Source organism: Lithobates pipiens, unplaced genomic scaffold (assembly GCF_037356315.1).
Source record: "Lithobates pipiens isolate NorthernLeopardFrog02 unplaced genomic scaffold, aLitPip1_a1.2 Scaffold_13, whole genome shotgun sequence".
In the NCBI taxonomy this organism is placed as follows: Eukaryota; Metazoa; Chordata; class Amphibia; order Anura; family Ranidae; genus Lithobates; species Lithobates pipiens.
The window spans coordinates 82,768,812-82,781,093 of NW_027507718.1; the positions used below are offsets into that span (position 1 = coordinate 82,768,812).

At 51.0% G+C, this 12,282-nt stretch overlaps 1 protein-coding gene across 1 annotated transcript in view; it reads right to left on the minus strand.

The window, feature by feature from the left end:
- Positions 1–12,282, minus strand: part of LOC143974144 (prostaglandin reductase 1-like) — a 182,124-nt gene that overhangs the window by 59,405 nt on the left and 110,437 nt on the right. The window contains exon 5 of the mRNA XM_077475258.1: positions 10,514–10,573. Within this exon, the coding sequence (XP_077331384.1) occupies positions 10,514–10,573 (60 nt within the window). The remainder of the gene's footprint in view (positions 1–10,513; positions 10,574–12,282) is intronic.

The window sequence follows — 12,282 nt, forward strand, 5'->3', positions numbered from 1 at the left end:
GGTCCATGCCCGAGCCCGACGTGTTGCAGTTCTCCTCCTGTGAGTAACTCCTGCCTGCTGCCCAAGCCTTACACGCTCTGATCTCCACCAGGCTGCACCCTGTCCTCTCTTCTTCAGCTGCCGCCCGGGTGTTTTTTAATTAGCTTAATGGGGGGTGGTTTGTCAAGGGACTATACTAATGGAGGGGGGGTTTGTGCTGAGGGGCCTTTACTATTGAAGGGGGGTTTGTCGGGGGTCTATATTAATGGAGGGGTGCTTTGTCACGGGTCTATACTAATGGAGGGGGGATTTGTCGGGCATCTATACTAATGGAGGGGGGATTGTTCTGGGGGACTATACTAATGGAGGGGGGGTGGTTTGTCCTTGGGGGTGTGTACTAATGGAGGGGGGGTGGTTTGTCCTTGGGGGGTCTGTACTAATGAAGAGGGGGTGGTTTGTCCCGGGGGTCTGTACTAACAGAGGGGGTGGTTTGTTTTGGGGGGTCTGTACTAATGGAGGGGGGTTGTTCTGTACTAATGGAGGGGGGTATGTACTAATGGAGGGTGGTGGTTTGTTCGGGGGGGCTGTACTAATGGAGGGGGGTGGTTTGTCCTGAGGGAGGTCTGTACTAATGGAGGGGGGTGGTTTGTCCTGAGGGGGGTCTGTATTAATGGAGGGGTGGTTGGTTTGTCCTGAGGGGGTCTATACTAATGGGGGGTCTGTACTGAGGGAGAGGTTTATAATTAGTGGGGGGGTCTGTACTGAGGGGCGAATATAGTTGGTGGGGGGGTGATACCATGTTTTACCGCACCGGGTGACACCAACCCTAGTAACGACACTGCAGCCGCAGGCTCTTATTTCCCCTCTCCTCCTCGGGTGCACTGCTGTACTAGTGAGCGGCGCACTATGTTTCTTCCCCGCCTTCATATCAGCCAGGGAATATCCATATCCTGAGGGGTCTATAATATTGAAAGGGGGGTGGTTTTTCGGGGGTCTATATTAATGGAGGGGTGGTTTGTCAGGGGTCTATACTAATGGAGGGGGGATTTGTTGGGGGTCTATACTAATGGAGGGGGGATTGTCCTGGGGGGCTATACTAATGGAGGGGGGGTTTGTCCTGGGGGGTCTGTACTAATGGAAGGGGGTTGTTTGTCCTGGGGGGTCTATACTAATGGGGTGTTTTTTCCTGGGGGGTCTGTACTAATGGAGGGGGGGTGGTTTGTCCTGGGGAGGTCTGTACTAATGGAGGGGGGTGGTTTGTCCTGGCGGGGTCTATACTAATGGAGGAGGGTGGTTTGTCCTGGCAGGGTCTATACTAATGGAGGGGGGGTGGTTTGTCCTGGGGGGGTCTGTGCTAATGGAGGTGGGGTGGTTTGTCCTGGGGGGTCTGTACTAATGGAGGGGGGGTGGTTTGTCCTAGGGGGTCTGTACTAATGGAGGGGTGGTTTGTCCTGGGGGGTCTGTACTAATGGAGGGGGGTGTACTACCCTAGTAACGCCACTGCAGCCGCAGGCTCTTATTCCCCTCTCCCTCTCCTCCTCGCATGCGCTGCTGTACTAGTGAGCAGCGCACTATGTTTCTTCCCCGCCTTCATATCAGCCAGGGAAGAAAAAAAAAAAGGAGCAAAGAAGAGGATTGTGGGACATGTAGTACCAAGGACTGGCAGCCCCACTGTAACACAGCCCACACAGCATGGGAAAGAGAGAGAGCCAGAAGCCTGGGAAAGCTTTCAGGGAAGTACACCCAGGACTCCAGAGGGAGAGGACAGTGCTGAGAGAACACCATCAGAGAGAACCCCGCTGCCCTGCACCACCAGAGGGAAAGCCACATAGCCTAGCGTCATCCCCGGCAGAGAAAGGAATGGAGTCATTGCCAGAATACAGATCTGAGCTCTACCCAGCGGAGTCAACACTGGCAATTCAGAGTGAGTAGACTCCTGATCAGAGGAACCATTGTTGCTGTATCGCTGGGTCAGGTGAGAGGGCCGATCGGCCATTATCTACTAACGTCCATAGGAACTGCAGTCTCTGACCATCTCCTGTACTATGTCTGCAGTCTCCGACTGTCTCCTTTACCATGTCTGCAGTCTCTGACCATCTACTATATTATATCTCCAGTCTCTTACAATCTCCTTTAATACATCTCCAGTCTCTGACCATCTCCTGTAGTATGTTTGCAATCTCTGACCATCTCCTGTACTATACCTGCAGTCTCTGACCATCTCTTGTATTATGTCTGCAGTCTCTGACCATCTCCTGTAGTATGTCTACAGTCTCTGACCATCTCCTGTAGTATGTCTACAGTCTCTGACCATCTCCTGTAGTATGTCTACAGTCTCTGACCATCTCCTGTAGTATGTCTACAGTCTCTGACCATCTCCTGTAGTATGTCTACAGTCTCTGACCATCTCCTGTAGTATGTCTACAGTCTCTGACCATCTCCTGTACTATGTCTGGGGGTTCTAACAGAAGCCCTCTCTGTGTGCATCAGAGAGACTCCCATCCTGGTCCCATTAGTGTACGCTCTTCCTGTATTTTCTTTATTAATAAAAGATCATGGGAGGATCCTATGGTAACAAAGACTTCTTAGGGGAGTGTTTGAGTCGTTACCATGGTATCATTTGTAAAGGGGAGGAGTTGGTAAGATGACCACACCCACGTAGAGGCACCAGAAATATTTCTGCACCCAGGCGTCTGTGACCCTAGGATCGGCCCTGCCTTGATAGATACACAAAAGCAACTCAAAGTTCACAAATGGTCACCAAACCGTAAAGTATACCAATTGTAACTGGAAGGAGAAGAAAGATCCCTGGCGTCACACATCCACTAAGTGCTATGGTGGTATAAGAGAGACAACCTCAGCTTGGGTTCCCGCCAGGCCACACCCCAACGTGTTTCACTCTGCCCCCGGAGCTTAGGCATGGGACTCTGTGGATGTCCGGTACCAGGAATCTTTCCTCTCTTCCTTCCAGTGACTACAGGAGCTGGGGCGAGCTCCATCCCTTGCTGGCACTCCTGAAGTGGTTGCAGCATCACCCACACTAATCCCCATAGTGATCGAGCCTGAGCAGCACACTAAACAAACCGTGGGTCACAGTGTATACCAATTGTAACACTGTAATCAACTTCTGCTGATTATATTGTTACAATTGCTATAATTAAAATCCAAAAGGAGGGTTTACACTGTATCATTTAATTGTACTTTCCTTTGAGCCCATTTAGGTCCTTATGTCATTTTCTTGGGCCCTGATGGGGGTGGGAGTCTTGTTGCCCCTGAAACTTGTTGGCTGCCTTATGGATTGTTCAATACTCTGATTAAATTACTATTTTCTGTTATGTCAAGATATATGCTGAATCTCCTTACTCAAAATGCCTCACCTAGAGACCCCCCTCCCATCGAGTGAGTCCAGGAGTCCACAAGCCATCAACAGAAAACCTGGATAAAACTGGCCAGATGACCCCTTACATAAGGGTCCTCCAATCTCTGGTTGACAGCACGGAATACACCTGAGCTGATGCTTTTGCAAATAATGAGTCATCTTCTACTATAAAAGAAACTATATGCCCAAAAGCAATAAAGGAAGCTTTTCACTGAACAGTGTGTGTCAGCGTACTCCTAAACATGCCTGCATGGAAATTTGAATTAGACCAGGTTCAGATAACTCCGTCAGACATTTGTCTGGGATCCAAAACAGCTGTTTTCATGCAAGTGTATTGGGAACCATTAGAGGTACCTTGGACCCTTTGTGGTTTGGCACCACTTTGTATACTTTTAGCTACATTTGCATGACAAGGTAGCCAGATACCTTACTACGCCAATCCATACATGTACACCCCTTTTATACCTTTTCTTATAAAAAATGACACAGACACCTGCTGGATGTAAATGGCCTTTCCAGGCCTTTATTTAAACAATAAACCAAACTAAAACTTTTTCTTTAAAACTTCTGTAACCATTTTATTTTCCCATATATTTTCTTGTAACCAAAACCAGCTCATCAGATAAACAGTTGTTGATCCCTGACGACCCCATTTCAACTTGAGCCTGTAATCCCAACTTTTTATGGCATTCGTCCCCAGCCGCCAACTTGCCTCGGGGACTTACCAATTGACCACAGACCCCCAACTTATTAGCCCGTCAGTCTGGCCAGCCGCCAGACCACCCGGGAGGACTCCATACCCATGATGGGTCCTAACTTTTCCAAAACCTAATTTGGAACAGATAAATTGCATACCAGCCGTCAAGGACCCTACCGCCACTCGTACTCATGGTCACCCCATATCCAACCAACCCTCCCCATTAACAGGGCGGGCGGGCGGGAACGTTCCTCCTGACCTGCTGCTCCAGACTGCTGACCCTCCTAGACTCACGTGCCTTCACATCAACTCTACTCCACCCCCTCTTACACCATCCTCCAATCAGGTAAGCCTTGTAACTTTCTTAACCCCTCGTACCATTCCCCTGCGTAAGCCTTGCACCCTGTCATGTATGTCCTACGCTTACGTTGCACTACAGCTACGTACATGTCTTGACAAGGTAGCCAGATACCTTACTACGCCAATCCATACATGTACACCCCTTTTATACCTTTTCTTATAAAAAATGACACAGACACCTGCTGGATGTAAATGGCCTTTCCAGGCCTTTATTTAAACAATAAACCAAACTAAAACTTTTTCTTTAAAACTTCTGTAACCATTTTATTTTCCCATATATTTTCTTGTAACCAAAACCAGCTCATCAGATAAACAGTTGTTGATCCCTGACGACCCCATTTCAACTTGAGCCTGTAATCCCAACTTTTTATGGCATTCGTCCCCAGCCGCCAACTTGCCTCGGGGACTTACCAATTGACCACAGACCCCCAACTTATTAGCCCGTCAGTCTGGCCAGCCGCCAGACCACCCGGGAGGACTCCATACCCATGATGGGTCCTAACTTTTCCAAAACCTAATTTGGAACAGATAAATTGCATACCAGCCGTCAAGGACCCTACCGCCACAGCAGCACAAGAGTGACACCTCACCCTTGTGCCTGCCGCCACACCTGCAGAGCCCTGCCAATGCCATCTTCCAAACCCAAAGCCCACAGGTCAATCCCGACTGGGTTAAGGTGGACACCATCCCCCCGTAAATACCTCCACGTCTCCACTTCCAACTCCCAATGCCTCACCACAATACCACCATTCCGGGCAACAAACCTCCCCACCTCTTTGTTCACCTTTATCCGGGCCTTATTAATCTTCTCACAAGACCGGGCCCCCCTCCAAGACATGCGGGCCACAATATCGGACCACACAATAATCATGTCCGGGAAGGCAGTACGAAGCCTGAGGAAGTCCCACCTGATGTCTTTTATGATGTTGCGCATCGGCCTAACAACCAAGTCGTTACCTCCCACATGTATGACCAGTACGTCCGGTGCCCGATCCAGGCCTGCATAGCGATGAACCTCTGGCACCACCCTGTGCCACATCAGTCCCGGGATGCCAATCCATCGAACCCGGCCTTCATCCCTGGACAGTCTGAGTTGTCTGCCGTCCGGCCGTACATCCGCCCGTCTAGCCCCCCAGAACACAAAAGAATGTCCCAAAATCCAAATGAGACATCCCGGCTCTGAAATGACATAACCAAAAATTAACCAACCCAACCCAAAACAACCAAAACATATAGTCGACCACGCCAATGAACCGTACTCCCACCCCTTTTACACGAGGTGCGGTCGCACATAAAGCCGATACCTCCGAGACTCCCACCTCCCAATTTGCTTAATAACCTCTTCCGGCAATCCCCATCTAGCTGCCTCCGTGGCCGCCCCTATCCGGAAGGAATGAGCAGCATACTCTCCCGGAGACAAACCCCCGCTCCGCAAACACTTCCTCAACACCGCCGTAAATTGAAACCGCGAAAGGCACGAACCATCCGCATGCATGAATAACACACCGTCCCGGTCCGGGCGAACCTCCAAATAAACCCTTAAAGCCTCCACCGGACAAAAACTAGGGTCCGTCCCCCGAAACAATGTTACCCGCACCCCTCTACCCAACTGGTCCGTTTTGGACTTCCTGACCAAAATTACCACCGAAGAAGGGGCTCATGAAACGTCACCCCTCCCCAAACCCCCCGGAGCTGTTTTAGATGGCGATACCAATTCTCCTATCCGAAACGCCCCAAAAAATGCCACCAGGAAAGCAGCTCGGAAAAGTAGTTGTTCAAAAACCAGAGAACACACTTCCCGGACGTGGCTCAACAAAATACCCAAAACTTCATAAGAAATCGGGCGCCGCAAATCCCTTTTTGCCGCCCCTTTTCTAAAACCCCTCAACGCCTTTTTAACTAAAAAATTCTTAGTCACATCCGCCAACCCCTTACATTGAAACAAAAAGGCCAAAGCCGACATTTTCTTGCTGACTGCCGAGCCCGACACCCCAGACACATAATTGTAACAGATAAAACCCAATACCCACCGCAGCAGCTCCGCCGGGCCCTCCGACCCCCCAACCTCACCCAACCAGTTCGACCATTCCCTCCACACTGCATTATAAGCCGCTCGAGTACCTTCACTCAACGACTGCTGAATCAGTCCTCCGATGATTCCAACGCAATCCCCCACATCTCTGGAGGGCACGGGTCCCCGCATCTGTTCGCGTCCGGAGCCAGTCTGCGAAAGTCCTCCCACTGGAAACGAGACAGAGCATCCGCCAACTTATTCTCAATCCCAGGGATATGCACCGCATAAACAAACGCATTAATCCGTAAACAACTGAGTACCAACCTCCTTAACAACCTAACCACCGGGGGGGAGGAGGCCGAAACATTATTTATGGCCACCACCACTCCCATGTTATCACAATGGAAGCGCACTTTTTTATCCCGGAGCTTGTCCCCCCACAATTCCACCGCCAGAACTATGGGAAAAAGCTCCAGTAACGCCAGGTTAGTTAAAAACCCCGCCTCCCTCCAAGAGTCCGGCCATGGTTCGGCACTCCATTGCCCCTGGCAATAAGCTCCATAACCTGCCGAACCTGCCGCGTCAGTAAACAAAACCAAATCAGCGTTGCTGACCGGTCCCTCCTGCACAATCGCTCTCCCATTAAACTCCACCAGGAACACCCCCCATACACCCAGATCATCCCGTAATTCTCTGGACAACCGCACAAAATGAGTGGGCACCTTCACCCCTGCTGTGGCTGCCGCCAGTCTCCTGCAAAAAATTCTCCCCATAGGCATAATCCTGCAAGCAAAATTCAATTTGCCCAGGAGCGATTGCAATTCCTTCAACCTGAGTTTTCGTTTTCCCCGCGCCGCGACCACCTCCTGCCGCAGCGCCACCACCTTCTCCTCAGGCAACCTACATTCCATGGCCATGGAATCAATCGTGATTCCCAAAAACACTATCTCCGACCTAGGACCCTCCGTCTTCTCCCTCGCCAAGGGAACCCCAAACTGTTCGGCCAAATGCTGCAACGTCCCCAGCAGTATCCCGCAGCCGCGGGATTCTGCCGGCCCTACACACAGGAAGTCATCCAGGTAATGTATGACCGAGTTGACTCCCGCCGTCTCCCGTACAGCCCATTCAAAAAACGAACTGAACAGCTCAAAAAGTGCACACGAGATAGAACATCCCATGGGCAAGCAGCGATCGACAAAATACGACCCCTGCCAGCAACAACCCAACAAGCGCATACTCCCTGGATGTACCGGCAACAAACGAAACGCCGCCTCTACATCCGTTTTGGCCAAAAGAGCCCCCCTGCCATACTTTCTCACCCACGCTATCGCTGCATCAAATGATGTATAAGTAACCGCACAAGCTTGCGGGTCAATACCATCATTTACCGATCCGCCCCTGGGGTAAGACAGGTGGTGAATCATCCTGAATTGCCCCGGTTCCTTCTTCGGAACAACCCCCAAAGGCGAGACCACCAGATCCGCCATCGGAGGGGCAAGAAATGGGCCGGCCATCCGGCCCAACGCCACCTCCTTAGCCAATTTTGCCGACACCACGTGTTCGTGCAGCAAAGCCGACCTTAAATTCTTGGCCAGCGGGGGAACTTCCCTCAACACACTCGGAATCCTAAACCCATCCCGAAAACCAGCCTCCAACAACCCCGCCGCCGCACGATCAGGATACCTACTTAGGAAAGGAAGCATCCTTTCCAGCCTCACCGGCGTCATCCCTTTTTCCAGCGAAATCTCCAGTACGACCTTTTCCCTGTCTGAAACAACGTGCGAAGGGGTGCCCTCCACTGCATCCCGAACACTCGTGCTTGTAACGACAGGCGTTACCAAACTTGCACGTCCCGTCATTAAATTGCCAGCAGACCCCCTTCTTTTTTGGGGCCAGCGATCCCGCTGAGGCGGCGGCGGCGGCCCCCCCTGGAAAAAACTGTCCCGGGGCCCGGGCCGAAGTCATCAACTTCATCCACAGGCTGATGTCCTTGTGGTCCCACCTAATGGACGTCCGTACCGCTTTGCGTTGACGAAACTGTTCGTCATAACGTAGCCAGGCCAAGCCCCCATAAACCCTGTGCGCCTCACTAATGGCCTTCAGGTAACAGAACAATGCCGAACAATTCTCCGGCGCCTTTTCCCCAATCACGCTAGCTAAAATCGCAAACGCTTGCAGCCAATTCGCAAACGTGCGTGGAATAAGCCTATATCTCCTCTTCTCCTCCTCTTCCTTCTTGCTCTCATCAGGCTTGACCCTGTCTAAATTAAATTTCTCCAACGGCAACAACGAGAAGATCTCCACAAACTCGTCCTTCCAAATCTTCTCCCTCACCTCCTTCTTCAAATGCGCCCCTAACGGTCCCTCGAAGCACACATAAACTTCGCTCCTCGCCGCATCTGCCAAGCGAATTTTTTCAGCATCCTTGTCTTTGTCCACCGCAGCCCCACTTGGTCCCTCGCCGTCCTTCCGCGCCAGCACCTCCCTCTCCGTCTGCGTCTCCGCTGCCACCCCACCCACCGACAACCCCAACCCGGGGGGGACAGCCGTCCCCAGCTCTACCCGAGCCGCGGCGGGCGGCCCTACCCATGGAGTACTCGGGGCGTGCACCGGCACCGAGTCGCCTTGCAGGCTGCGCAGCAGCTCTTTCAACACCACCAACAACTCCCCCCCCCTTCGCCCCCCCACCCCTGCATCCCCCCCACCCACCCCCGCAAGAAACCCCCCCACAGACCCCAAGGACTTACCGGGCTGCTGTTGCCTGGAAGGCTCTCCAGCCGCTGACCCTACTGCCGCCGCCAGATTGCACTCGTCCTCTTGCAGCTCTCCCTCTTCCATGCTGCTGTCCTCCGTCAGTGTTCTGACCCTCGGGGGCCTCTGCGCTGGCGTGCCAGACGGCCCAGGCCGCTCCCGACCGTTTTCCTGTCGTTGTGCATGGCGGCCGCCATGTTTTTTGTTTACTAGGACATCACTTCCGGTCGCGCCGACCTCACTTCCGCCGACGTCATCAGCGTGCGCCGAGCGCGCGCACGCTGCTCCTCCGCTGGCCCTCCCTCCCAGGCACAGAAACATGCCCGGAGGCGTGGCCACCCGACTGCCGCTCTGCATCTTCTAATGGGCCCCCCCCGAAGCTAAGATGGCGCCCACACGTGGCAGGCCGACGGCCGCCTCCGGGACAAGGCCGGCGCCCGAGGACCCCACTCTCCCCCGTCGAGCGGCCCCCCGACCGGAGCATCGCCAGGGGGAACCACTGGAACCACCACCGATCGCGCGGTCCTGGAGGTGGCCTGAGGCAGATTCCTCCCAGGCCCCCCACTAGACGACCGGGGTGTCTGCTTAGCAGGGGGGCCTGAAGGGGCCCAACTGGGGCTCCCAAGCCGGCGCTGAGTACGGGGGGCAATGTCAGGGCTAAGGCGCACAGGGGGCCGAGACCTCCTTGCCCGTGTCGGGGGTACCCCATCTGCGGAAGGTCCCTGCCCTACCCCCTGAAGGGTGGCTGCAATTTGGCTTTGTAACCAGTCTGCACCATGCTGTTCTGCGGCTGATCTAAGCTGGGCCCAAAGCTGCTCTAACCCACTCATCTTTTCCAGGTAGCTGATCCTGAACGTTCCTCCTGACCTGCTGCTCCAGACTGCTGACCCTCCTAGACTCACGTGCCTTCACATCAACTCTACTCCACCCCCTCTTACACCATCCTCCAATCAGGTAAGCCTTGTAACTTTCTTAACCCCTCGTACCATTCCCCTGCGTAAGCCTTGCACCCTGTCATGTATGTCCTACGCTTACGTTGCACTACAGCTACGTACATGTCTGGAGTGTGAACCCACCTGAAACTTACTGTCATGTCAGCTATTTCACTTCAAACACTGGAAATTCAGACAATGGGAGGTTGGGCAGTTGATAGACTAACAACTATCAAACCTCAGGTGACTAACTGCCCTAGAAATAGCATGATAATTTAATACATTTTATTGATCCATGAAGTGGCAGTGGTTTGTGAGTAACCAGAAATGAATGAGGACTTTGCAACGAAAGCAGATCTTGCCTTCAAACTCCAGTGTAAGTGGAACCGAAAAGTATTTACCTGGCAACCTGGGCTCCTATCATAATGTCCCCTTCCTTCATCATTTTTCTTCTATATAGCCTGGTGAAAGACAAATAAATGAGATAAATTTAAAGTGTACATTTTTTTTTCAAACATAAAATAAAATCCATCAAAGCATACTAAAGAATAAATTTAATAGAGATATATAGGTTTTATGTGATTTTAATTTATTGTAAAAATATTTTTTTTTGCTTTCTACTGTTCATTTTTTGGCCCATATTATTGTATAATCTTTATTTAGGCATCATTATAACCCCAGAGATTTATGACTTCCAAATACAGTAGAAGGCTACAGCTGCAGCCAAGAATCACTAAAGCATATTTCACGTTTTATCCTTTTCCGGTACATGCTCAATACTGTTATATGTAGGTGACATGGTATACTAGTTTGTCAGCAATGTTGGTTTGTTTTCTAACACCTCCCAATAGGGGATGTGGTTTTGCTTTTTTTTGCTCCTTTGTTGTGATTGGAACTGTCTTGTTCTTTCCCCCCCCCCCTTTTTTTATATAGGTAAAAAAAAGGAAGTCTGCTCTTCCCTTTCCTCTATTCTTTTTCTTTTTTTTGAGGAGGGGCATAGGAGAGGAAAGGGTGGGAGGAGGGGAATAAAAAAAACGGAAAACTCAAGCTAAAGTAGTACTTATTTGTACATGAACCTCACGTGGTAATATAATATAATGCCTTCTCATCGTACCACAAAGGCAGGTCAAGCGGCAGCAAAACTGGAAAAATTTGCCCACACCCCAGGCCAGGGCCCAAGCCAGTCCCCCCTAAAAACACTCAACGGGCTCATTCTAATCGACAATGCGGGGCCACAGGGGTGAGGAAAAGCCAGGGTCAGCACCAACCATCAATGCAACCTGAGGTGGGGGACTTGGCAGGAAGACCCCAGACGCCCGAAATGGCTGTGGGGACATCTCCCGGGGATGCGGGTTCATCTCCCGAGGATGGGACCCCGGGTGACCCCGAGCCATCACTAAAGGAGATCCTACAGGCAGTTAACTCCTGTCGGAATTCATTGAGTGATATGACTGTCTAATTGAAAACAATACATGAGGAACTTTCATTCATTAGACATGATTTACAAAAAGTTCAAGAAAGGACCACAGCCCCGGAGGGGAGATTGGGCTTGGTTGAGGATGATCTTGCTCTTCTTAAACACGAGATAAGAGCTATAAGAGAACAATTGACTAAACATGATAGTAAAATGGATGAAATGGAAAATAGGATGAGTAGGAAGAATGTACGAATAGTAGGATTTCCAGAAAATAGGGAAGGTACAGACCCTGCTGCTTTCCCTGAAAAATGGTTTCGTGATGTGTTTGGTCGGGAGTCCTTTACAGCATTTTTTGCAATTGAGAAAGCACATAGAGTACCTACTAGACCCCTTCAGTCTGGTGCTCACCCAAGACCTCTCCTGGCCAAAATATTGCATTACAAAGATAAAGTGACTATTACACGTAAAGCCAGGGAGATGAGTAACATAGTATAATGGCTCCAGAGTTTCGATGTATCCGGATTTTTAACCAGAGCTTCAGAAGAGGAGAACTAGAAGGGGAAGTAAAGTGTAAACTACGTCAAGCAAATATTATGTATGCTCTGCTTTACCCGGCTAGATTGCGGCTAACCTTTTCTGAGGGGACTACATTTTTGGATTTTCCTGAAGGGGTATAAGAATGGCTGATAACCCATTAAGAGGAACTGTAAAAAAAAAACATGGGCTGTTTCCAAAGGGAAGGAGAAAAGATAC